Source organism: Lepidochelys kempii, chromosome 6 (assembly GCF_965140285.1).
Source record: "Lepidochelys kempii isolate rLepKem1 chromosome 6, rLepKem1.hap1, whole genome shotgun sequence".
Lineage (NCBI taxonomy): Eukaryota > Metazoa > Chordata > Testudines > Cheloniidae > Lepidochelys > Lepidochelys kempii.
In genome coordinates, this window is record NC_136385.1 from 40,490,787 (window position 1) to 40,517,026 (window position 26,240).

The window sequence follows — 26,240 nt, forward strand, 5'->3', positions numbered from 1 at the left end:
AGCATGGATCCCAGCACATGGTGGGATAGCAGGAAATGAGGTGGCAGACAAAGTAGCTAAAAACATTGTAAAAGTGAAAAAAAAATTGACAAAGATCCTCCTAAGTAAACAGGGATTTAAAAATCTTTTTAAAATGAACTGAGAAAGAAGTAGCAAGATGTATGAATAAAAGAAACCAGAAGGAAAAGATTTCATGAAGTCTGCCTTAGAATCAAAAATGCTGATGTACTGCAAGAACCCGAGAGAAAGAGTGAGGTAGCTCTACTTCAAATACTTTCCTGACACTGTGGTTTAAACAGTAATTTGGCCTTAACTAATAAACTCAAAGATGGGCTGTGTGAGACATGCAAGGTCAAAAAAATGGTTAATCATATCCTCTGGCAGTGTAAAGAGTGTAATGTTAATAGGGGGATTTTGTATGACAAACTCAGGCATCTAAAAGTGGCAAAGTTTACACTAAAATACCTAGTTAGAGCATCCAGGAAATGGGGCACTGTTAAGAAAGCAATATTACATTTAAAAAAATACTGGAGAAAAGGAGAGACTAACTATGTATCATAAAATCCAGAACCTGGAAGTTATAGAGTCAGAATGTGAGTCTGCTATGCCATAAAATACAAGAAGAAGAAAAAGAGCAAGACAGCATTTGTGTGGGGGGTGGGGTGGGGTGGGAGGGGTGAGAAACAATGGTAATGGAGAGATTGCATGCTGTAGGGGAAATGGGTCACAAATGGGGTACTCAGGTAGATGGATAGAGAATGTGGTGAGGAGGCAGAGAGATAAATGGAAGGAAAGATTATAGCGTATACTGGAAAGGGGTGTGGGAAAGAGATTGAGGGAATAAGAAATAGAATCCCCCAGCATATTTATTTTGGTATGCAGGAAGGATGAGAGTTACAAACAGAGTGAAAGCAGAGAGAAGAGTAGAAAGTTAAAGTATGTAATTAAGCAAACAAAAGAAATGCAAATTAGAAGAGTTAAAGGTGAAACACTGAAATCAAAAAAGCAAGTGGGGGAGGAAAAGGAGTAGAAATAAACAAACACAAGGGAAAATAATCAAAAGAGAACAGAAAAGAGATTAGAAATAATAGAAAAATAAACAGCAGTTCAAAATAAGGAGTTAGAAAAAATACTGAGGAAAATACAACAAACAGAGGAAGCAATTACAACAAAGAACCAACTGAGATCTCAGAAAGAAAGCTATGGAGCCTCTCAAGATGGACTTTGCTAGAAACTGTAAATGAGGTGATCTAACAATACTACCAGCATAGTCTCCCTACTTTGGCCAAGGCTAAATGCAAACTTACTGGAATTAGGAAGCTCTAAGAACTTCAGAGGCTGCTAAAGCTGTTTTGACCACAACTGTCTCAATGATCTACCCCACAATGGAAAATTCATGACAGGATGATAGCTGGAGAGACTTCAGGGTCTAGAGACGGTTTGTTGACCCAGGCTCTAATAATCGCTTCTTTAACAGAGACTGGCACTTTGTCACGCCAAAGGGAGATGTGGTCAATCCACTCCAATGACGGTCTCCGAATCCCACATTTTCCATTATAAGGGATACCGATCTAACTCACAGGTCATAGCCTACAGTTCTCCCTGCATCTGCAGTACCTTAGTGAGTGACACATGCTGAAACTCAAGTAGAGAAGATTCCATATCTATTCCCATCAAGCACAAATTTGCTACCATCGAGAAGAATCTCTCAACTCAAACCAGGCCTCTATTGAGTAGACCGTGCAATCTGGACAGCAATTAATCCCCACTCTTTGATTCATATACGAGGGCAACATATCAGATCCAGATTTAGGGTGGGAGACTTCCTGCATTTAAAATCAGATTATACAAAACAGCCGCATCACCTTTGTGACATTTATTTGGTTTATGTTGAACTGAATGCCCAACGGAGCCATTACTGAACCTATAGTGTTATCTAACTGTGTGTCTGTCATGCATGAGAACTCAGAGCCCTCATCCTTAATCACACGTGAATGGTGATGACATTATAGTCATTGACTTTGTATTCAACACTTTTAATATGAGAAAGGTCATTGACACCCTGCATTCCTGAGAAAATTATCTGGCATGGCCAATAACGTGGATATAATAAATTTCACATTAGTGGCCCATGTCTTCCAAGGGGTCTCTTCCCTAAATGCCATGACCAGGTCCAAAAGACATTAAGCCCCTACAACTCAACTCCACACTAAGTCTACTGAGCCATAATATCACTCAAGCTTCTTACCTACTGAAAGGTATCTATTGAAGGGAAGCAGCTGCCCCAGCTACATACCCAAATGAAGACCTTCAGAGCAGGACTGAAAAACACTACCTGCCCTAAGCTTCTTGAAAACCCACAAAATTTTCCCACACTCTCCAACTCACCCTCATGGATCTCTCACACCCATGCGAATGGATACTTTATTTCACTCCCCCAAACTGCTCTTATCCTGCTAGTGATTCTCTTAAAAAAACAAGGAAACTCACCTTCTCTGGAATGAATCCCACATTCACAGAGGCAAATCGATAAATTCCCTATTTCTCACTAGAGTGGCCTCAAAACTCTCAAGAAGGCCAGTGAAATATAGGCAATCATCCATTGATGTACCTCACTTCTCATTTGTGTGTTCAGTTCCCCCATTTACAAGCTTAAATGCTGATTTTTGCACAGACTAATGTATCTTAGAAATGCACTGACAATTTGGTGTCCACCATGTACTTGCTAGGGACAGCAGGTGAAATTATTATTCATGAATGTTCTCCATTTTCCGTGATATCTGGGTACTAGCCAAAAAACCACAAATGGTGCTAAATGTCTATAAGCCACTGGACAGCTCTATGCACTAATTATTTCAGCCAGCAAAAGGTAAGAGGAAAGGAGGATTTGTGGCACCTTAGAGACTAACAAATTTATTTGAGCACAAGCTTTCATGAGCTACAGCTCACTTCATTGGATGTAAGAGGAAATCTAATGGTTCCATTTCAATGAGCCAAATGTAATAGCTACAGCTTTTGGGTTCCAGAAGTATTTTTATCAAGAGCTGTGATAGCTCATGAAAATGTGTCTGGTAAGTGTACTTGCTATTTCTCTTGTCTTATGTCTATCCAAGTTCACAAGTCGCACAAGACCTTAATTAAAATCTCTCAGTTCCTCTGATTCTCAAGAAAGCAAAAGCACTTAAAAGTAATCATTTGGGATACTGTGTTCACTCTTCTAAAAAAAACCCCAAAACCCCTTTTTCTACATTTGCTCATAAAAGGGGAGATTTTTTCCCTGACCAATATTGAAACCATACAGAGAAAGATAATATTATCATTCTTTAGCTCTGCTCTTCTTCTGATTTAGAGTCAGCTGGTGCCATCAGAAAAAACGGTTACTTTCTCATAACTGTTGTTCTTCGAGATGTGTTGTTCACGTCCATTCCACATTAGGTGTGCGCGCACCGTGTGCACAAGCATCAGAAACTTTTTCCCTTAATAATGACAGGTTTCAGAGGAACAGCCGTGTTAGTCTGTATTCGCAAAAAGAAAAGGAGGACTTGTGGCACCTTAGAGACTAACCAATTTATTTGAGCATGAGCTTTCGTGAGCTACAGCTCACTTCATCAAACATCTGATGAAGTGAGCTGTAGCTCACGAAAGCTCATGCTCAAATAAATTGGTTAGTCTCTAAGGTGCCACAAGTCCTCCTTTTCTTTTTCCCTTAAGTGACTCCCGGCGGGGCCCCCAGAGTGGCACCACTGCGCCGTGCATATATATCCCTGCTGGACCGACCCCCTCCAGTTCCTTCTTGCCGGCGACTTGGACAGAGGGGTAGGAGGGTGGGTGGTGGAATTGACGTGAACAATATATCTTGAAGAACAGTTACGAGAAAGTAAGTAACCATTTTTTCTTCTTCGAGTGCTTGTTCACGTCCATTCCATATTAGGTGAATCACAAGCTTACCTCTGGAGGAGGGTAGGAGTCACGGAACAACTGCTCGGAGGACCGCTCTGCCAACTGCCACGTCCTCTCTGGCCTGCTGGTTGACCACATAGTGCGTTGTGAAGGTGTGGACCGAGGACCAGGTGGCTGCTCTGCATTGTGACCTGTGCCAGGAATGCCTTGGAAGTCGCTTACGCCCTGGTCGAGTGGGCCGTGACCGCCGGGGCCAGAACAACTGTGAGCTCATAGCATGCCAGATGCAGCTTGTAATCCTAAATAAAATCCGCTGCACAGACACTGGGAGGCCTTTCATCCTCTTGGCTACAGCCACAAACAGCTGTGCGGATTTAAAAACAGCTGTGCGGATTTACGAAAGGGCTTGGTGCGCTCCAAATAGAATGCCAAAGCTCAATGCACATCCAAGGTGTGCAAGCTGCGGTGACTTGGGTCCGTATGGGGTTTCTGGAAGGACATCATCAGAAAAATGTCCTGGTCCAAATGGAATTGGGAAACCACCTTAGGGAGGAACTTGGGGTGTGGCCGGAGCTGCACCTTGTCCTTGTGAAATACTGTATATGGTGGCTCAGAGGTGAGGGCCCTCAGTTTGGACACCCTTCTGGCTGAGTGTCATAGAGCCGGGACCACCCTCCCATGGCGCCTCCTGCTGGTTGTCCTTGGGAATTAGCTCATCAGCCTCTGGAGCGCCCTCTGCCATCTGGTGATCCGCCTTACCGCCGGCCCCAGTCCCTCCCAGGACCCATTGCCTCCTCCCACTGGGGTGCTGCCCCCTGGCAGTAAACCCCAACAAGCCCTGAGGGTCTCCCCTCCCCGGGGAACCCCCACCCACTATCCCCACCTTGCCTCAGTCTTGGCTACTGCCAGTCATCGCTTAGCCCCGCTCCCTGGGCAGACTGCAGTGTATCAGCCACTCATCTCAAGTGAAGGGTTTGGACCTGCTGCCTTTGTCTACCTGTGGGCTGCCCCCTTGCAACACTAGTACCTAATAGGCCCTAATCTAGGCCTCGCAGCCTGGGGGTTTCCAGGCTGGAGCTCCCCTGCTCCCCTTGCCTTTCCCCCTCAGCCCTGCCCCAATCTAGGTACTCCCTCAGGTCCCTGCGGCCAGGCCCTTCCCTCTCTGAATGCAGAGAGAGACTGGCTAAGCTTCAGCCTAGCAGCCCCTTTATAGGCCCAGCTGCGGCCATTTCCCCAATCAGCCTAGCTTTTCTTGCCCTCAGCCCTGGCTCCCTCCCAGGGCTGGCTTTTAAGCCCCACAGGGCAGGAGCGGGTAACCACCCTGCAACACTGAGGTAATGGCAACCAGAAATGCCACCTTCCAGGAAAGGTGGAGGAGAGAACAGGAAGCGAGGGGCTCGAAAGGGGGTCCCATGAGTTTAGAGAGGACTAAGTTAAGGTTCCACGCAGGGACTGGGGGGCAGGAGTACAGGAACACCCTTTCCAACCCTTTAAGGAACCACCCCACCATTGGGTGGGAAAACACTGAGCCCCCTGAGAACTCCGATGGAAGGCGAAGATGGCTGCCAGGTGCACTCTGAGTGAGGACGGAGCTAGCCTTTGCTGCTTGAGTTGCAGGAGGTACTCCAGGATGGCCTGCAACGGGGCCTGGCACAGCCGCACCTGTCGGGGTTCACACCAACATGAGTACCTTTTCCACTTGGCCATATAGGCCACCCTGGTAGAGGGCTTTCTACTGCCAAGCAGAATCTGCTGCATAGGAAGGGAGCACTGGCTCTCCAGGGCATTTAGTCACAGAGCCTCCATGCCATCAGGTGCAGTGACTGTAGGTCAGGGTGGAGAAGCCTCCCGCTGTCCTGTTTAATGAGGTTCTGGTGTAGGGACAGGACTACTGGGGTACCAGTGCTGGTGGGCGCAGCCTGGGGCGATGAGGATCACCGCCACACCTGTCCCTGTGCACCAAGGGGAACGGGGGGAAGGCATACATCAAGCCCCCTCTCCACGGGATCACAAATGTGTCCGCGAGTGAGCCCAGGCTGCAGCCCTGGAACGAGCAGAACCGTGGACACTGCGCATTGGCCCTGGTGGCAAATAGATCTACCCGGGGAAACCCCCACCTGTGGAAGAGCAAAAGCACAATGTCCACCCTGAGCGTCCACTCGTGCTTGTGGTACGACCTGCTGAGGGAGTCCGCCAGCTCGTTTCATACCCCCAAGAGATAGGACGCCTCGAGGTGAATTGCATGGGCAATGCAAAGATCCCAGAGGAGGAGAGCCTTGCGACAGAGTGGCGAGGAACGAGCCCTGCCCTGTTTGTTTATATAAAACATGGCAGTAGTGTTGTCTGTCAGACCTGTCATGCTGTGACCACTCAGAGTTGCGTGAAAGGTCTGGCAGGCAAGATGAACCACCCTGAGCTCCTTCACATTGATATGGAGCGACTGCTCTGCTCCGGACCACAACCCCTGCGTCATGAGGTCCCCCAGGTGAGCCCCCCATCCATGGTCTGATGCGTCCGTCACCGGGGTCAGGTCCAGTTGTGGGGTGCCAAAGAGGATGCCTTCGCAAACCACAGACAGGGACTGCCACCACAGCAGGGAGTCCAGCACGTCCCTTGGGGCTGTCACTACCAAGTCCAGGGGCTCCCTGCCTGGGCGGTACACCCAAGCGAGCCACGCCTGCAGAGTCCTGAGTCTCAGTCTGGCATGCCTGACCACGTGCGTGCATGCTGCCATGTGGCCCAGCAGCCACAGGCAGCACCTGGCCACTGTCGTTGGAAACTGGGGCAGGGAGGCCACCGCTTGCTGGATAGCCTGGAATCAGGATACTGGAAGGCTTGCCCTGGCCTGCACTGCATCCAGGACTGCCCCTATGAATTCCACTCTCTGCGTGGGTATGAGTGTGGACTTGGGGACGTTGATCAGGAGCCCCAGCTCGCGGAACAATCTCAGGGCCACCTCCACATGGCCCCGCACTTCCGCCTCGGATCGGCCTGTCAGGAGCCAGTCACCGAGGTACGGGTACATCCGGATTCTCTGCCTCCATAAGAGGCTGCCACCATTGTCATGCACTTCGTGAACACCCTTGGGGCTGCAGCTAGACTGAAAGGGAGAACCGCAAACAGGTAATGTTCTTGGCCCATGGTGAAGCGTAGGAACCGCCGATGTGCTGGGTCGATGGCAATATGAAAGTACGCATCCTTCATGTCGAGGGCAGCATACCAGTCCCCGGATCCAGGGAAGGGATGATGGTGCTCAGAGAGACTATGCAGAACCGGGCCTTGACCAGGAACTTGTTGAGCCCACGCAGGTCTAGGATGGGGCGAAGCCCCCTTTGGCCTTGGGGATGAGGAAGTACCGGGAGTAGAACCCCTTCCCCCTTAGGCTGTGCGGCACCGCCTCTACTGCCCCCGCCTCTAACAGCAAGTGGACTTTCTTCTCTAGGAGATGCTCATGAGAGGGGTCCCTGAAGAGGGACAGGGAAGGGAATGGAGGTGGCGGGGAAAGGGAGGCAAACTGCTGCGAGTACCCGTTCCACACCATGCGTAAGACCCAACAGTCTGACATAATGGTGGACCACTCACGGGAGAAACGGGACAGGAGGTTCAGGAAACAAAGGGACGGATCCGGTGACTGGTCTGGTACGCTGTCCTCGAGTGCACCTTCAAAAGCCTGGCTTAGTGCCTGGCTGGGGTTTGTGCTGGCCTTGGTTCTGGCCCGGCACATTATTGTTACTATTGTTGTTGCACCATCGCCTGTTATCCCTGCCTCACCTATGGTAAGGCTCATGCCTATGGCGAGGCTGGTACTGGCGTTGAGGGGGAGGCTGCGGCTCTGGGTCGCCAGGGTGTGCATACCCAGCGACTTAAGTTGTGCAGCCTTGTGTCCGTCTGGTCCAAGAAGAGCCCGGAACCTTCGAAGGGGAGGTCCTGGAGTTTACTCTGGACCTCAGGCGGCAGACCTGACTCCTGGAGCCACGCTGAGCGCTTCATGACCGCCCCTGACGTGATTGTTCTAGCGCCACATCTGCCGAATCCAGGGAGGCCTGGAGAGAGGTCTTGGCTACTGCCTTGCCCTTGGCCACCACGGCCGTGAACTCCTGTTGGGAACCTCACGGGAGGTTGTCCTTAAACTTCCCTACTGCTGCCCAGGAGTTGAAACTGTGCCTGTTGAGGATGGCCTGCTGGTTCGCAATCCTCAGCTGAAGGCCCCCAGATGAGTACACCTTTCTGCCAAAAAGGTCCAGGCGTTTCACCTCCTTTGCCTTAGGGGCCGGGGCCTGCTGTCCATGGCACTCCCTTTCGTTTACTGCTGAGACCAGTAGGGAGCATGGACTCGGGTGGTAGAACAGGAACTCATAGCTCTTAGATGGGGCAAAGTATTTACGCTCCACTCCTTTGGCCATTGGAGCACTGGAGGCCGGGGTCTGCCATATAGTCTTATGGTTGGACTGAATGGTCTTAATGAGTGGGAGCGCTATTCTGGATGGACCTTCGGACCTCAAAATGTCCACCATAGGGTCCTCCTGCTCAACCATCTCCTCGGCCTGCAATCCCAAGTTCTGGGCGACCCTGCACAGCAATTCCTGGTGGGCTCTATGATCTATCAGTGGAGGGCCGGACACCTCTGTACCCGCTATCACCTCATCCGGGGAAGACAAGGAGGTTAGCTGCTGCTCGACCCCCTTTGGTTGGTCCTCCTGCTTCCCTTCTTCCATGGGAGGGTCCTCTGGCTCAGGCCGGGGTGGGAGTCCATGGGACAGCACCGGACTCGGTGCCAGTCTCCCCGGTCTATGCTGGGGGGACGCTGGAGGCCTGGATACTGTAGCCTCCAGCACCATCTGGTATTGGTGCGGGAACTGGGACCGCTGCACCAAGTAATGGACAGGGCCCCTTGGTGCTCCTGATAGGCCCAGGGGGTCCAGAAGGGCCAATAGCCTGGAGACCCGCATTGGGGTTGCCAGCCCACCTGAGGGTCCCTGCTGTCCGGGGCCCGGTCTGGGTAGCTATAGCAGCTGGAGTCGGTGCTGGAGTGTGGCGACACCAATTGCGAAGGCCATGGCAGTGCCAAGAATCTGCGCCAGTGGGAGAACGAGCGGCTCCTGGCTGAGCGGGAGCGGAACCGGTGCTGGTGTTCCCTGGACCGGGACCGTCTGCAGGAGTCCTCTGGTGAGGGCCGTCTCAATTCCTCCCGGTGCCGGTCTCTAGGTGGTGCCGGAGAGCAGCGTGCCCTTTCCGGTGCTTCCTCACGCTGACCCACTGCCAGTGCCGCAACCTCCTTCTGGGCCACTGGCAACTGTGAGTCCGTGGAGTCGGAGCTTGATCAGGACCAACTCTGGAAGCGGTGCCGGGACAGTGTCCTCGAGCAGCACACGTGCTTACCCCTCAATGGCACCTGAGGCATGGGTGCTGGAGGGCTCTCCCCGTATGGGAGGGGGCTCACCGCCGACAGCTCGATGAGGTCCTTTGCAGCCTCAAAGGTGCCAGGTGTAGAGGGCTGATCCGTTATGCCCTCGAGCCCATTGTCCGCACTGAGCTCACCTAGGTCTGGGCTCAGTGGGGCTTGTGCTGCCGGGACTGCCGGTGTCAGCCCCGGTACCGCGGCCTTCCTGCTCTTATTGGCGCTCGGGGCCTTGGGAGGCGCCGGCCTCCTGTGCGGAAAATGACTGTGCCTGCCTTTTGGCTGTGCTGGGGGCCATATCGGGGAGGACGAGGGGTGCCAGGGCCAAGCCTGGCGCTCTGGGGCTGACAGTTTATGGTGCTCAGCCGGTGCTGGGTCTCTCGATAGCTCCGGGGCACTACGCACAGAGGAAGCCTGAGCCAGCGTCGGACGCTCCGGGCCCAGCGGCTGCAATGCAGCCTCCATCAATAGCTGCTTTAGACGAAAGTCTCTTTCTTTCCTTGTTCTTGGCTTAAACGCCTCGCAAATCCTACACCGTTCAGTTTGATGTCCATCCCCCAGGCAACATAGACACGAGTTTGGCATAGGTTTGCAGCACGTGGTGCAAGCCTTGAAGCCATGGGCCTGCGGCATGCCCCGTGGCCCAGGGCGGGTGCTGGAAGCCTCCAAGTACTTAAATGTCCACAACAGGTATGTTAATGAACTGATAACAGCTACTCTGAAGGCTAAGGGACTACTCTTCTACGAGAGAGAGAGAGAGAGAGAGAGAGAGAGAGAGGGAGGTTGTTCCACACCGCCGACGGTAAGAAGGAACTGGAGGGGGTCAGGCCGGCAGGGGTATATATGCGCGGCACAGTGGCACCACTCGGGGGGCCCCGCTGGGAGCCTCTAAGGGAAAAAGTTTCCAACACTCACGCACGCAGCATGCGCACACCGAATGTGGAATGGACGTGAACAAGCAGTCGAAGAACAACACACTCAGAGCAAGCATATAATGCAGTGATTTCATCCTGAGCATTGTTGTGTGGATTCTTTAGCTCTGTTGGTTCCTACACATGACAAGACAATTTTAATTTTAATGGAACACAAGTTCTTCAGCTTCATGGTGTAACTTCAGTTAAATCATCCCTTATTGTGTCCATAACATAGTGAAGTGTTTTTGGACTTGGAAAGTGACATTTGCTTGAGTTCAAGGCTTTGTCAAATAGCTTGCTGAAGCTCTTTTTTACCATAAAAACAATGCCTCTTTGGCATAAACAGTTCTTTGGAGTAAATTAAAGCACATAAAATGGAGCAGTGTATGGAAATTCCTGTGTATTGAGGAAAGAATATACTACGTGTTATAGTAGTGTTAGGACTTGGCTAGGTTTTATTTATTTATTTTTAAAGTCACAATTGTATAGTGCTTCTCTGCAGTTCTTGTTTGCTAGTCATAGAGAATACAAATGTAAAGAAAGGTCAATGTTATAGTCTTGGAATCTGTTAAGATAAGAGTTAGCAAATAAATTAGCGGGAAACATGAATGAAATATAAGTGTTTGTATCTTGTTTATATATTAGCTATATTGCTGTTGTCAGAGCAAAGGGAAATTTTAGCTTTTTCAGTTGTCAGAGACAACCAAAAAGAAACCCCCAAAAACTCAATTTTCTAAATTTGCTCTTGATAAGGGAGATTTTTTCCTACCAACACTGGAACCATATAGCGTGAGAAACAGAATATTCTCCTTCTCTAGCTCCTACTGTAAATGAATAAATGGGAGGTAGTATGAATTTTAAAATAATATTCCCCTTTGGAGATCAATATGAGAAATCTTCTCCAATTACAATGGAAGGTGATATATGATGGACAGCCATATTATATTTATAGAAACCACTGGACTGAAAATATATTTGTGAACATTTCTGCAGTGGTATGACAATTAGTCAGTGATTCAACAAAGTCAATAGTGAACAGGATTTTATTTTAATTTAATAGTTGCATGGCCTCAACATTTTAAACAGCAATTTTGACAACTACTTTTCATTTTTAATACCTCTAAGCCTGGTCTACACTACAAGTTTATGTTGGATTTAGCAGCATTAAATCCGAATTAACCCTGCACCCGTCCACACAACTAAGCCATTTTTTCAAATAAAGGGCTCTTAAAACCGATTTCTGTACTCCTCCCCAACGAGGGGATTAGTGCTGAAATCGACATCACCTTTTCAAATTAGGGTTAGTGTGGACGCAATTCAAAGGTATTGGCCTCCGGGAGCTATCCCACAGTGCACCATTATGACCACTCTAGACAGCACTCTGATCTTGGATGCACTAGCCAGGTGTACAGGAAAAGCCACGGGAACATCTGAATCTCATTTCCTGTTTGGCCAGGCGAGCTCATCAGCACAGGTGACCATGCAGTCCCAGAATCGAAAAAGAGCTCCCGCATGGACCGAACGGGAGGTACTGGATCTGATCGCTGTATGGGGAGAGGAATCCGTGCTATCAGAACTACGTTCCAAAAGATGAAATGCCAAAATATTTCAAAAAATCTCAGAGGCCATGAGGGACAGAGGCTACATCAGGGATGTAACACAGTGCCGCATGAAACTTAAGGAGCTCAGACAAGCGTACCAGAAAACCAAAGAATCAAATGGACGCTCCGGGACAGAGCCCCAGACATGCCGCTTCTATGCTGAGCTGCATGCAATTCTAGGGGGGGGGGCGGCCACCACTACCCCACCCCTGTCCGTGGACTCCGATGATGGGGTACTCTCCGCCATGGATGAGGATTTTGCAGATGGGGAAGATGAGGAGGAGGACAACGAGCTTGGGCAGAGCACACAGCACACCGTTCTCCCTGACAGCCAGGAACTTTTTATCACCCTGACTGAAATACCCTCCCAACTCAACGAAGCCAGAGAAGGGACCTCTGGTGAGTTTACCTTTTAAAATATAATACATGTTATAAAAGCAAGTGTTTTTTAATGATTAAGTAGCCCTGAGGACTTGGGATGCATTCGTGGCCAGTACAGCTACTGGAAAGTCTGTTAACGTGTCTGCGGATGGAGCGGAAATCCTCCAGAGACATCTCCATGAAGCTCTCCTGGAGGTACTCTAAAAGCCTTTGCAGAAGGTTTCTGGGGAGAGCAATCTTATTCCGTCCTCCATGGTAGGACACTTTACCGCGCCATGCTAGTAGCAAGTAATCTGGTATCATTGTATGTCAAAGCCTGGCAGCGTATGGTCCCGGTGTTTGCTGTCACTCAAGTATCATCCGTTCTTTATCTCTCTGTGTTATCCTCAGGAGAGTGATATCGTTCATGGTAACCTGGTTGAAACAGGGGAATTTGATTAAGGGGACATTCAGAGGTGCCCATTCCTACTGGGCTGTTTGCCTGTGGCTGAAAAGAAATCCTCCCTGCAGTTAGCCACGCGGTGGGAGGGGGGGCCATTGGCGCTGAGCTGTTCACGTTTGGCTAGCAGGGATCTTCCCTGATACCAGCCAGGCGGTGGGGGGAGGGGAAAAGCGATCATCCCAGAAAATTGGATGGGGGGAGGAGGTTAGTTTGGTTTCTGCTGCCGCACGTTAACAGGAAAACTGCAGCAGTAGATGGCCAACTCAACGGGCTTTGCTTGGTTTGGGAAAGGAGGGGGTTGCTGTTATGAAGCTTGCAGAAGCCGAAAGACTATGGCTTACCATGGCCGCCTGCAAGCCGAATTCTGTTGCCCGGCCCTGCGTGTGTGATCTCTAACACCAAAGCCACAGGCACTCAATATAAGATGCAAAATGCGACCTTGTACCAAAATCACATGTGCTATGTAATGTGAATAGTGTTGTTCACCGTGAAAGAGTATAGCCATTGTTCTGTAAAATGTATCTTTTTAAATACTTCACTCCCTTTTTTTCCTCCAACAGCCGTAAATGTTTCAAGCCTCCCTCCTCCATCCCAGAGGCTCTCTCAGACAAGGCGGCGAAAAAAACGCATGCACGATGAAATGTTCTCTGAGCTCATGCAGTTGTCCGGCACTGACAGAGCTGTGTGGAGGGACACAATAGCAGAGTACAGGACAGTGGCCGATGAACATGAGGAGAGGTGGTGGCAGGAAGATCAGAGGAGGCATGAGGAAACACTGGGGCTACTGTGGGATCAAACGGACATGCTCCGGCGTCTGGTGGAGGTTCATGAACAGCAGCAGGATCACAGACTGCCGCTGCAGCCCCTGCTTAACTGCCCTCCCTCCTCCCCAAGTTCCATAGCCTCCTCACCCAGATGCCCAAGAACGCAGCGGGGGTGGGGAGGCTCCGGGCACCCAACCACTCTCCCCAGTGGACAGCCCAAGCAACAGAAGGCTGGCATTCAACAAGTTTTAAAGTGGCCTTTTCCTTCCCTCCTACTCTCCTCCCACACCCCACCCGGGCTACCTTGTGAGTTATCTCCCTATTTTTATAATCAATTAATAAAGAATACATGTTTTTTAAACGATAGTGACTTTATTTCCTTTGCAAGCAAACGGTGATCGAAGGCGGGAGGGTGGGTGGCTTACAGGGAATTAGAGTCAACCAAGGGGGCAGGTTTTCATCAAGGAGAAACAAACAGAAGTGTCACACAGTACCCTGGCCAGTCATGAAACTGGTTTTCAAAGCTTCTCTGATGTGCACCGCTTCCTGCTGTGCTCTTCTAACTGCCTTGGTGTCTGGCTGCGTTTATTCAGCGGCCAGGTGATTTGCATCAACCTCTCACCCTGCCATAAAGTCTCCCCCTTACTCTCACAGAGATTGTGGTGCACACAGCAAGCAGCAATAACAATGGGAATATTGGTTTCGCTGAGGTCTGAGTGAGTCAGTAAACTGCACCAGTGACCCTTTAAACGTCCAAATGCACATTCTACCACCATTCTGCACTTGCTCAGCCTATAGTTGAACAGCTCCTGACTACTGTCCAGGCTGCCTGTGTACGTCTTCATGAGCCAGGGCATTAAGGGGTAGGCTGGGTCCCCAAGGATACATATAGGCATTTCAACATCTCCAACAGTTATTTTCTGGTCTGGGAAGTAAATCCCTTCCTGCAGCCATTTAAACAGACCAGAGTTCCTGAAGACGCGAGCGTCATGAACCTTTCCCGGCCATCCCATGTTGATGTTGGTGAAACGTCCCTTGTGATCCACCAGTGCTTGCAGCACTATCGAAAAGTACCCCTTGCGGTTTATGTACTGGCTGCCCTGGTGCTCCGGTGCCAAGATAGGGATATGGGTTCCGTCTATAGCCCCACCACAGTTAGGGAATCCCATTGCAGCAAAGCCATCTAGCATGACCTGCACATTTCCCAGAGTCACTACCTTTGACAGCAGCAGCTCAATGATTGCGTTGGCTACTTGCATCACAGCAACCCCCACAGTAGATTTGCTCACTCCAAATTGATTACTAACTGACTGGTAGCTGTCTGGCGTTGCAAGCTTCCACAGGGCTATTGCCACTCGCTTGTGAACTGTGAGGGTTGCTCTCATCTTGGTATTCTTGCGCTTCAGGGCAGAGGAAAGCAAGTCACAAAGTTCCATGAAAGTGCCCTTACGCATGCAAAAGTTTCGGAGCCACTGGGAATCGTCCCAGACCTGCAACACTATGCGGTCCCACCAGTCTGTGCTTGTTTCTCAGGCCCAGAATCAGCATTCCATGGCATGAGCCTGCCCCATTAACACTATGATCTCCAAATTGCGGGCGAACGCGGTTTTAGAGAAAAGTGTGTTCATGTCCTCATCACTGCGCTGCCGTCGCCTCCTCGCCTGGTTTTTCAGGTGCTGGTTCTGCATACACTGCACGATAATGCGCAAGGTGTTTACAATGGTCATAACTGCTGTGGTGAGCTGAACAGGCTCCATGCTTGCTGTGCAATGGCATCTGCTCCTGCTCGGGCAATCCAGGGAAAAGGGCAAGAAATGATTGTTTGCCATTGCTCTGGCGGAGGGAGGGGTGACTGACAACATGGCTTACAGGGTTGGCTTACAAGGAATTAAAATCAACAAAGGGGGTGGCTTTGCAAGAAACAGAATGGCCCCCTCAAGGATAGAACTCAAAAGTGGGTTTAGCAGGCCGTTGATTTCACAGAGGGAGGGAGGAAAAAATGAATACAAAAAAAATCTAGTCTATTTCTTGTTTTGATCTACTTCATCTATCTTTATACTTCTTGCTGGAAGCAGACTGTGCTGTACGACCTCTAGCCATCGTCATCTCCTGGGTGCTCGGCAGAAGACGGTGCAGTAGGACTGCTGATCGTCTTCTGCTGGCTGCAGGTTAAAAGACAGTGCACTGCCGGTAGGACTGAATCGCCATGAGACGAAACTTAAAAGGGAAATGACCTGGCTGAGTCACTCCCATGTTTGCCCAGGCGCCCCGACCTCATCGAGGTCAGTTAAAAGAGCACCCTGGACTACGTCGACGACGGCTACCAGTCATACAGCACTGTCTGCTGCCAAAAGGCAATAAACTGCTGCTGTGTAGCAATGCAGTACCACGTCTGCCAGTACCCAGGAGACATACGGTGAAGGTTAGCTGAGCGGGCTCCATGCTTGCCGTGGTTTGGCGTATGCACAGGTAACTCAAGAAAAAAGGCGCAAAACGATTGTCTGCCCTTGCTTTCACGGAGGGAGGGAGGGAGGGAGGGAGGGAAGGGGGGCCTGACTATATGTACCCAGAACCACCCACGACAATGTTTTAGCCCCATCAGGCACTGGTATTTCTACCCAGAATTCAAATGGGTGGCTGGAGACTGCGGGAACTGTGGGATAGCTACCCACAGTGCAATGATCCGGAAGTCGACAGTTGCCTTGGTACTGTGGACACACTCCGCCGACTACATGCACTTAGAGCATTTGTGTGGGGACACACACTATTGACTGTATAAAAACGCTTCCTACAAAACCAACTTCTACAAATTCGACCTAATTTTGTAGTTTAGACAAGGCCTAAGTGTGGACACGTGAAAAATTTCTCTGGCCTTCCAGAAATTTTAGCTAGAAATTTGTTAGTGACTCTTCTGCCTCAGTCCAATCCTGCTGCCACTGAGGTCCAGTGTCAAAAGTCCCACTGATTCTAATGTGAACAAGACTTGGTGTAAAGAGAATAGATTTGTTGTGCTTTCATAATGAGACTTTTCTAATTATATGTTAATGATGGGAGAGTCTACAGATGTAGAAACAAATAATGACTGTAGCTTTCTTTATTTTGTTTTCTAATCATTAAGGGTAACAACATTTAATCCTCTTATTACATGATTCCTTCCCAATAATTAGTTTGATCCTCGTGATTGCGTACACTCTTGACTGAAATGGGGTCAAATCCTGAACTTCTAAAATAGTAAATAACCATGTGTCTACATGGATCCACTGTTATAATTAAAAGAAGAAAAAAGGGACAATAGGAGTAATTATATGAAAGCGACCCTCCTTTACCAAATCATTATAAACACAGATTTTTTTTATATTACTGTGTCGGGTGGAGACTTCCGGCAAGTTCTTTCATTTTAACTTGAAGTCCTGCCCTGCTGTGTCAAAAACCACTCTGCCATATCCATTGTAATAAAAAATAACCCTTCTTTTCTTCTCATAGAATACCCCTGAGCAGGTAGCTTATATTTATTTGTTATTCAAACTATTAAACCAATATATTTTTATGTGAGTATTCAGCTTCTGAGCTACCCAGTTACTTGTAGTGTAATAAGTCACATGACTGAAAGAGATTCCATTTCAGCTCAAAATTGGGTTTCTGTTCATTTTCATCTATGCATCATTGAAATTTGCTTTCCATGGACACGCGTGCCAGAACAAGCAGATTGCACAAATATATGAGTAAAATGATGCATGAACATAGACAAAATTAATACATTTTACAATTCTAACATATGTTTATAGATTTTATTTATTTATTTACTAGCATTCATCTAGACCTACGCATAGCATACGCTTAATGATTCATGAAGGATAGACTGAAGCATAGTCAGAACATTTTTAAGTGGTTAATGGAAGTTTTTCTGTCTGAGAATCATGGAGGAAGAATAATACACTAAAATCTCTCTAAAGAAAGGAAGAAGAGAAGAAATAAGCAAAGATGTAGAGAAGTAAGTAAAAATTGAATGAAGATATTGATATATTAGGGTATCACAGCAATGTCATGGAATTATGATAATCAGTGGGACATGGTAATACCAGGGTACAAAATATATAGAAATGACAGAGTAGGTCACGCAGGTTGGGGAGTGGCTCTATATGTGAAAGAAAGCACAGAGTCAAATATAGTAAAAATCTTAAATGGATCAAACAGTACCTTAGAATCTCTACAGCTAGAAATTCCATGTTAAATGATAAGAGTACAGCAGTAGGAATATACCACCAAACATCTTATTGGGATGTTGAAGGTGATTCATAGAATCATAGACTTTAAGACGATTATGATCGTCTAGCCTGACCTGATTGTGAAATGCTCAGGCGATTAAAGAGCTTGAAAAACAGAAAACCCAATAATAATGGGGGATTTCAACCATCCCCATATTGACTGGGAACATGTCACCTCAGGAAGGGATGCAGAGATAACATTGTCTAGACACCATTAATGACTGCTTCATGGAGAAGCTAGTTCTGGAACCCACAAGGGAAGAAGCAATTCTTTTATTTAGACCGAAGTGCTGCACAGGATCTGGTCCAAGAAGTGAATAGAGCTGAACCTCTCAGGGTAACAGCGACTATAATGTAATTAAATTTAACATCCTTTTGGGGGCGTGGGGGTACCAAAGAAACCCACCACAGTAGGATTTATCTTCAAAAAGGGGGAAAACACAAAAATGAGGAGACCAATTAAGCAGAAATTAAAAGTAAGTCACAAGGGTGAAATGCCTGCAAACAACACAGAAACTTTCAAACTAAACATATATCTCAAATAAAAAAAACAAACAGTAAGAGTACCAAAAAACATCACCATGGCTAAACAACAGAGTAAAAGAGGTAGTTAGAGATAAAAAGACATCCTTTAAAAATTGAAAGTCATATCCTACTGAGGAAAATAAAGAGGAACAAACTCTGTCAAGTCAAGCATAAAAGTATAATTAGGCAGGCCAAAAAAGAATTTGAAGACAACTAAGACACAAAAATGAACAGCAATTTTTTAAAAGTACATCAGAATGAAGAGTGCCAAACAACTGATGGGACCACTGGATGATTAAGGTGCTAAAGGAGCATTCTAGGAACACAAGGCCATTGAGGAGAAGCTAAGTTAATTCTTTGCATCAGTCTTCACTGCAGAGGATGTGAGGAAGATCCCCACACCGGAGCCATTCTTTTTAGATGACCAATATGAAGAACTGCCCCAGACTGAGATGTCAATACAGGATTGAGGTGTCAAATTGTCCCACATTGAGATGTGAATACAGGCACCCTGGCTGGGGCGCTGGGTCGGGGCCACACCATGCAGTTTGGCCCCTCCTCGGCTGGGGCGTTGGCTTGGGGCTGTATCACACAGCTCGGCCCCGCTCTGGCCGGGGGGCTGGGTCTGGGCTGCACCACAAAAGTCCCGGAAGCCGTGGGATAAGCCTGCTCTGCCTCCTATGCGCTCCAATGGGAGCTGCAGGAGCGGTGCCTACGGATGGGGCAGCGTGCAGAGATGCCTAGCCGTGCCTCTGCGTAGGAGCCAGAGAAGGGACATGCCCCTGCTTCCGGGAGTTGCTTGAGGTAAGCGCCGCTCAAAGCCTGCATCTCCTGAGCCTCTCCCCACACCCCAACCCTCTGCCCTAGCCCTGATCCCCCTCCCACTCTCCAAACCCCTCGATCCCAGCCAGGAACACCCTCCTACACTCCAAACTCCTCATCCCCAGCCCCACCCCAGAGCCTGCACCCCAGCCCCAATTTTGTGAGCATTCATAGCCCATCATGCAATTTCTATTCCCCAATGTGGCCCCCGGGTGAAAAAGTTTGCCCTGGGATATAGTATACTTGGTCCCCATCAAAGGCTCAGAAGCAAAGTAAGCAGTCATGGGATCAGAGGGAAGGTCCTCTTATGGATAAATAACTGATTAAAAGATAGGAAAACAGGGTAGGAATAAATAGTTAATTTTAAATGTGAAGAGAGGTAAATGGGGGCGGGGTTCCTCAAGGATCTGTATTAGGAGCAGTGCTGTTCAACATAGCCATAAATTATCTGGAAAAAGAGGTAAATAGTGAGGTGGTAAAGTTTGCAGACAATACAAAATTACTAAAGATAGTTAAGTCCAAAGCAGACCACAAAGAGTTGCAAATGGATCTCAAAAAACTGGGTGACTGGGCAACAGAATGGCAGATGAAATTTAATATTGATGAATGCAAAATAATGCACATTGGAAAACATAATCCCAACTATACATACAAAATGATCGAATCTAAATTAGCTGTTACCACTCAACAAAGATTTTGGAATCATTGTGGATAATTCTCTGAAAATGTGGACTCAGTGTGCAGCAGCAGTCAAAAAAGCAACAGAATGCTCAGAACCATTAGGAAAGGGATAGATAATAAGACAGAAAACATCTCAGTGCCACTATATAAATCCCTGCTACACCCACACTTGAATACTGTGTGCAGTTTTGGTCACCTCATCTCCAAAAAACATATTAGAATTGGAAAAAGTACAGAGAACAAAAATGATTAGAGGTACAGCTTCTGTACAAGGAGAGATTAAAAAGACAGACTGTTCGGCTTGGAAAAGAGACAACGGGGGGGGAGGGGGAGGGGAATACAATAGAGGTCTATAAACTAATGACTGGGATGGAAAAAGTGAATAAGAAGGTGTTATTTATCCACTTCACGTAACACAAGGAAAAGGGGTCACCCAATGAAATTAATAGTCAGCAGGTTTAAAAGAAACATAAGGAAGCATTTCTTCACACAAAGCACAGTCAACGTGTGGAACTCGTTGCCAGGGGATGTTGTGAAGACCAAAACTAGAATGGGTTTTAAAAAATAATTAGATAAGTTCATGGAGGACAGGTCCATCAGTGGCTATCAGTCAAGATGGTCAGGGATGCAACCCCATGCGTTGGGTCTCCCTACACTTCCAACTGCCAGAAGCTGGGACTGGACAACAGGAGATGGATCACTCGCTAATTGCCCTTCTCTGTTTTTTCCCTCTGAAGCATCTGGAATCGGCCACTGCCAGAAAACAGGATACCAGGCTAGATGGACCATTGGTCTGACTCTCTATGGCCATTCTAATGTTCTAATAAGATACATTCCATGGGAGTGAAAAGAAATAATTTGATTCTTCTATTCAGAATGTGTCCGTAATACCAGCCAAATCTATGCACACAATGAATCTGAATGGGTACCATTTAGCAGGTACACAAATCATCTCATATCTCAAAAGAGCATCACTGTGAATACTGGCACTATGGCTTGTTTTATCCTCCATGTGTTTGTTCTGTTGCCCAACCAGCAAGTCAAACAAGTTTTAGTATATCATCGCAAACTTGTACTAACCCACATGATGCTGTATCTGAACTATTCTATGTTCAACTTAATAAAGCAAAACTTGAGACAGAAACAGCGTAATCAGTATCAAGGAACAATTCATACGCAGACAAATCTTTGACTGATGATGAAAATTCACCACATTGGGTGACAGTGATATTAAAAAGAAAAGCTACACACAAAAGCTTTAATAAAGATCATGCAGTAGACAACATATTATCAAAGCTTAAAGACCAAATAAATATATGACTTTCATCCCTAAGCCCACCCGCCTTTGTCAATCTACCTATCATTGTCAATGATAATGAAGAACAAATGTAAGATGGAAAAGACAAAGAGGGGAACTAAAAAGAATAAAAAACAAACAAAGATCCCCATTTTCTATGCATGTTTTTGTAGATTTAATTTTAAAAATAAAAGCTATTTGCATTTTATTGCCATAAAACCACTGATTCTGTAGATTAGAAACTTTGCAATACTTGATTTAAATTATGAAAAAAGTTTGTATTTTAAGATTTGAACATTTATCCAGCTAGCATTGTGAAAGAAAGAGGAACACATAAATGATGCTGTACACATTCAGCCAACCTCATTAACAGACTGATTCGGTGCCCACTGAAATCAATGGGAGTCTTTCCATATGGTCATTGGATTGGGCATATGCACTGCTGCAAACTCAAAATTTTATATTGAATCTTGTGATATTTCCTGTGTTTCTAAAAAACTCAGCACCAAGACTTACGTAATTAAGTGAGACGCCCTAAAAAAAAAAAAAAAAAAAAAAAAAAAAAAGAGAGAGAGAGAGAGAGAGAATAAGTTTCTAACCCTCATGGTTGCAAAGAGAGCTTGAAAATGTGACCCTAAAACAGTACATTTCAAATCTCAAATGCCAGAAGGTGAATCAACCCCAATTTAAAATTTTAAAATCTCATGGTTTTTAAACCAACCTCTTGATTTTTGGGGGACTGACTTGAGATTTTCGAACACTTGGGGTTGGCAATATTACATGTATTCATCATAATGTAGACCAGGGATTGGCAACCTTTGGCATGTGGCCCCCTAGGATAAGCCTCCTGGCGGCCCGGGCCAGTTTGTTTACTTGCCACGTCCGCAGGTTCGACCGATTGCAGTTCCCACTGGCTGCGGTTCACATTCCCAGGCCAAATGGAGGCTGCAGGAAGTGGCAGCCAGCACATCCCTCCACCCGCGCCGCTTCCCGCAGCCCCCAGTGGCCTGAGACGGTGAACTGCAGCCAGTGGGAGCCGCGATCGGCCGAACCTGCAGACACAGCAAGTAAACAAACCAGCCCGGCCTGCCAGGGGGCTTACCCTGGTGGGCCGCATGCCAAAGTTGCTGATCCCTGATGTAGACTGTCTTTCTGTAGGTTAGTTTTATCACCTCTCACCAAGAATCCCCACACTCCTTATTTTAGCCTCTAGATTCTACTGCAATAATAAAATAATAATACTCACGTGGATAATCTTTTGGATGTGTCTTCTCTGACCAGTTTCCATAAAAAGTTAGCCTATATTTAGCAGTTCCACAGGCACAACAGTCTAAGATTGGTTTATCAGTCACCCCCTCAAAGGTCGAGTCTAAAAAGCAGCGGTAGAAGCAGTTATTGAAAATGTTCGGTTGCAATTCAACAGACGACAGCAAAACTCCAATTATAAATAGGAGTAACTCAGCATAACTCCTAGTATTTTATTCTTCTGAGTTACAATTAGCTATGGGCCAAAACTGGAACCTTGATATTTCAAAGTGGGGTTAATGATTTGGCTTCATATCCCTGTATCTGAACCTGCCACTATGGTTTTGGTTCCATTTCAGGTCCAAAAACTGGGCAGTTTTTCTGGTTTTTATTTCTATTTGGATCAAAATTTCCTAAGGACAGCTGCTCTCTGATTTAGCCTTAAAATCTAAATCTAATCTAAAATCCAAATCTAAATATAATCCAGAGCTGAAGCCAAACACGATGTCATCAGCCTAACTCTAGTTAAAATACAGCTCTGTTTTCTTTCGTGAATTAATAAGAAGCCAACAGTAACAAATTGTCCTATCTGTCAGCCCTTAAAAGAGATTAAGGAGGATCAGACTGTATTTGGCTCTTGTGTGAGTGAACACGGGAAGGGAGAGTACTGGACGCCTTGTACAGGAAGCGGAGTATAAAAGCAGACCTTTCAATCTCCTGAGCACAAAGACTTCTCCAAGCTAGTGCCGCTAGTCTCTCCAAAGGAGTGGAAGAAGTAGGAAGGAGCTAGAGCCAAGACACTGCACCTTCTGAAAGCAGCATATGCTGGTCTCTCTGAAAGCATGGCCAGTGACCACATACCCTCCCCTTTCCCCAGGAGTCCTAGGAGGCATTGTGTCTGCTTGTGGTCTCAAGCCTTCTCTGCTGGGCCGTGCAGCTCCACACTTTTCCCTAGCACTCAATACAGCCCTATGCTTTCAGGTCACAACTGAATAAGATCAAAGCACAAAACTCACTTACAGGACTAATATGCCTTTTCCTATCTAAAGCTCCATCTAGATTTGGAAGATAGGTTGTATTTAAAAATGTGTTAGCTGAAATGTTTTAACTAACATATTTTGAACACGTGTATAGACAAGGTTTAACACCTTTAAAAATATGTTAGCTGGTCATGATCAATCCGAGATTCCCATTTACATGGTTGACCATGACCAGCTCACATGTTTTAAATATGACTTGCCCTGTCTACACTAGTGTTTAAAAACATGTTAGTTAAAATGTTTAGCTAATACATTTTAAACACAACCTATTTTCCTAGTATACACATGATACAAATTTACTTCCTATTCCCAACTTCATGTCCTTGCTTTTCTACTGTTCTCTCTCTTCTCAGGAACATGAACAGCTGTCTCAGTTTCATTTATTTTGCTTGCTTGCAGTGGTCTTATTCAACATACTCACCACTCGTAATGTGAAAGGTTATTTTTAATGACTATAATGTGCATTCTTGAATGTATGAAAGAGAACAACATAATGGCACATGAGAATCTTGGGTAGCATCAAGGATGTCAGATTTATTAAATCCAGTTAAGCATCTTATTAGCACACATTCGGTTTCTTAAAAACGAAGCACATTATAGTCAGGGCCAAATTAAACTAATCCAGGGTCTTAACTTCAAGCCCAAAAATCAAATGGTCATCTCCTTAGCTTCTCCTAAACTACACACAGCCGAAGCAATTTCCAAACTGGTGGGGAGAAGGGGACAGAGGTGGTATCATCTTACAACAGTTATCTCTGCATTTCTGCACAAAGAAATTATCATTCCTTTCCAGGAAATCTGACTAATGAGCCCCCTCTTCGAGTTTGAATCTCCTCAAATTAAACCTCTGTTTAAAGGCAGCTTGACAGAAAGTCTCAAAACGTTTAGAAATTAATCCTATATAGCAGGAAAAAGAGAGGAAGGCAATACTACTTGCCAAACAAACTGAGTTTAGGGGCCACTTGCCTGATTTCTTTCGCCTAGTTCTATGTACTTGTTAAGCACTGACCTTGGGATTTTCAAAAGCACCTGATGGATTTAGGCGCACAAATGCCCTTGACTTTCAAGTCCCTTAGCTGCTTTTGAAAATCTTCCCGCAAAAGAGTCTGCATTGTCATGAAGACCGTCCTTGCCTGAGGAGTTAACATGAAGACAAACATAAAACAAGACAATAGGATAACTAAAGGAATGGAAATACCTAAGGCATTGTCTCTTTATAAATCCCACCGCTCTAGAGAGGAATAATCACTTCATGTTGAAACATAGAGATAATCATTGACAATTCCACCTCTATCTCCACCTCCCTATCATCTTGGAAACACCTGCACTATGCAGCATTCAGGGAATGATAAGGAGGGCTTGGCCCTCATTTATAAACACAGAGATTAACACCTAACTAAAAGAAGGTTGAGGGGAGATATGATTGCTCTCTATAAATATATCAGAGGGATAAATACCGGAGAGGGAGAGGAATTATTTAAACTCAATACCAATGTGGACACAAGAACAAATGGATAATAAACTGGCCACCAGGAAGTTTAGACTTGAAATTAGACGAAGGTTTCTAACCATCAGAGGAGTGAAGTTTTGGAAAAGCCTTCCAAGGGAAGCAGTGGGGGCAAAAGATCTATCTGGCTTTAAAATTAAACTCAATAAGTTTATGGAGGAGATGGTATGATGGGATAACATGGTTTTGGTAATTAAATATTCATGATAAATAGGCCCAATGACCTGTGATGGGATATTAGATGGGGTGGGATCTGAGTTACCCAGGAAAGAATTTTCTGTAGTATCTGGCTGGTGAATCTTGCCGATATGCTCAGGGTTTAGCTGATCACTATATTTGGGGTCGGGAAGGAATTTTCCTCCAGGGCAGATTGGAAGAGGCGCTGGAGGTTTTTCGCCTTCCTCTGTAGCATGGGGCACGGGTCACTTGCTGGAGGATTCTCTGCTCCTTGAAGTCTTTAAACCACGATTTGAGGACTTCAATAGCTCAGACATAGGTGAGAGGTTTATCGCAGGAGTGGGTGGGTGAAATTCTGTGGCCTGCGTTGTGCAGGAGGTCAGACTAGATGATCATAATGGTCCCTTCTGACCTTAGTATCTATGAATCTATTTGCATAAGTGAATGCAATTTAATGTGAAGTGTGGAAGTCATTGCCTGGTGATTGGGAGGGTGTGCCCTACCTATAGGTCCACATGGAAGAAGTACAAGGGTGGAAGTGGGGAAAGGATATTAAAATTGTAAGAAGGATCACGTAGATGGTGAGAAAACATCATCAGACAGCAGATACCAAACCTATACCAGGACAGAGTTGTGCAGAACATCAAAGTTGAGGTGTAGCAGCTTAAACTAGATACAGAGGACAAGAAGCAGCCAATGGAACATTTCAAAGAGGGCCAAGGGAGGACCTGGTTCATCTTACCTTGCTCACATAGTTTCTTGGTAAGAGACCCCTCGTCTTGAAAATAAATAATTCGCTTCTGCACAATACTGGCTCTGTTGAAGAGAGAAATACAGGTACAATGAAACATATCTGTTCCTTAAAAGGAAGAAGAGAATGAACTTTGAAGAGCTGAATGGACAGTCTAGAACATTCTTAGAATGTTTTGTAAAAACTGCTACATTACAAAGTATCTGTCTCTAGAAGTCTGTCTACAGTCAGGTATACCTCAAAGTCTGTATACAGTCAGGTAGCCAACTCTTCCCCCCCCCCCCCCCATGAGAACCATGTTTTAAGAACTGTGTTATATCCAAACTATTTCCTCTGTGGTGAGTAATATTTCCTATCTAAACTAGTCCTCCCCCCCCATATATACACACCTACAGCGCTATAGAAAGAGATACAGATGGAGAGATGCATATTTTTATTTCAAGTTGCATTTGATTATCATTACATATGGCAGAAACTTGAAATAATTTTGATGCCTGAAAAAAAGGTGATCAGTCATATTGTACGGAGTC

At 46.4% G+C, this 26,240-nt stretch overlaps 1 protein-coding gene across 1 annotated transcript in view; it reads right to left on the reverse strand.

Annotated features, from left to right (window-relative positions):
* The window catches only part of SPON1 (spondin 1), a 316,619-nt gene that overhangs the window by 211,212 nt on the left and 79,167 nt on the right, over window positions 1-26,240 (reverse strand). Inside the window, exons 4-5 of the mRNA XM_073347696.1 lie at window positions 25,702-25,775; window positions 22,237-22,359 (exon numbers count right to left, since the gene is read on the reverse strand). Coding sequence (XP_073203797.1) covers window positions 22,237-22,359; window positions 25,702-25,775 — 197 coding nt within the window. The remainder of the gene's footprint in view (window positions 1-22,236; window positions 22,360-25,701; window positions 25,776-26,240) is intronic.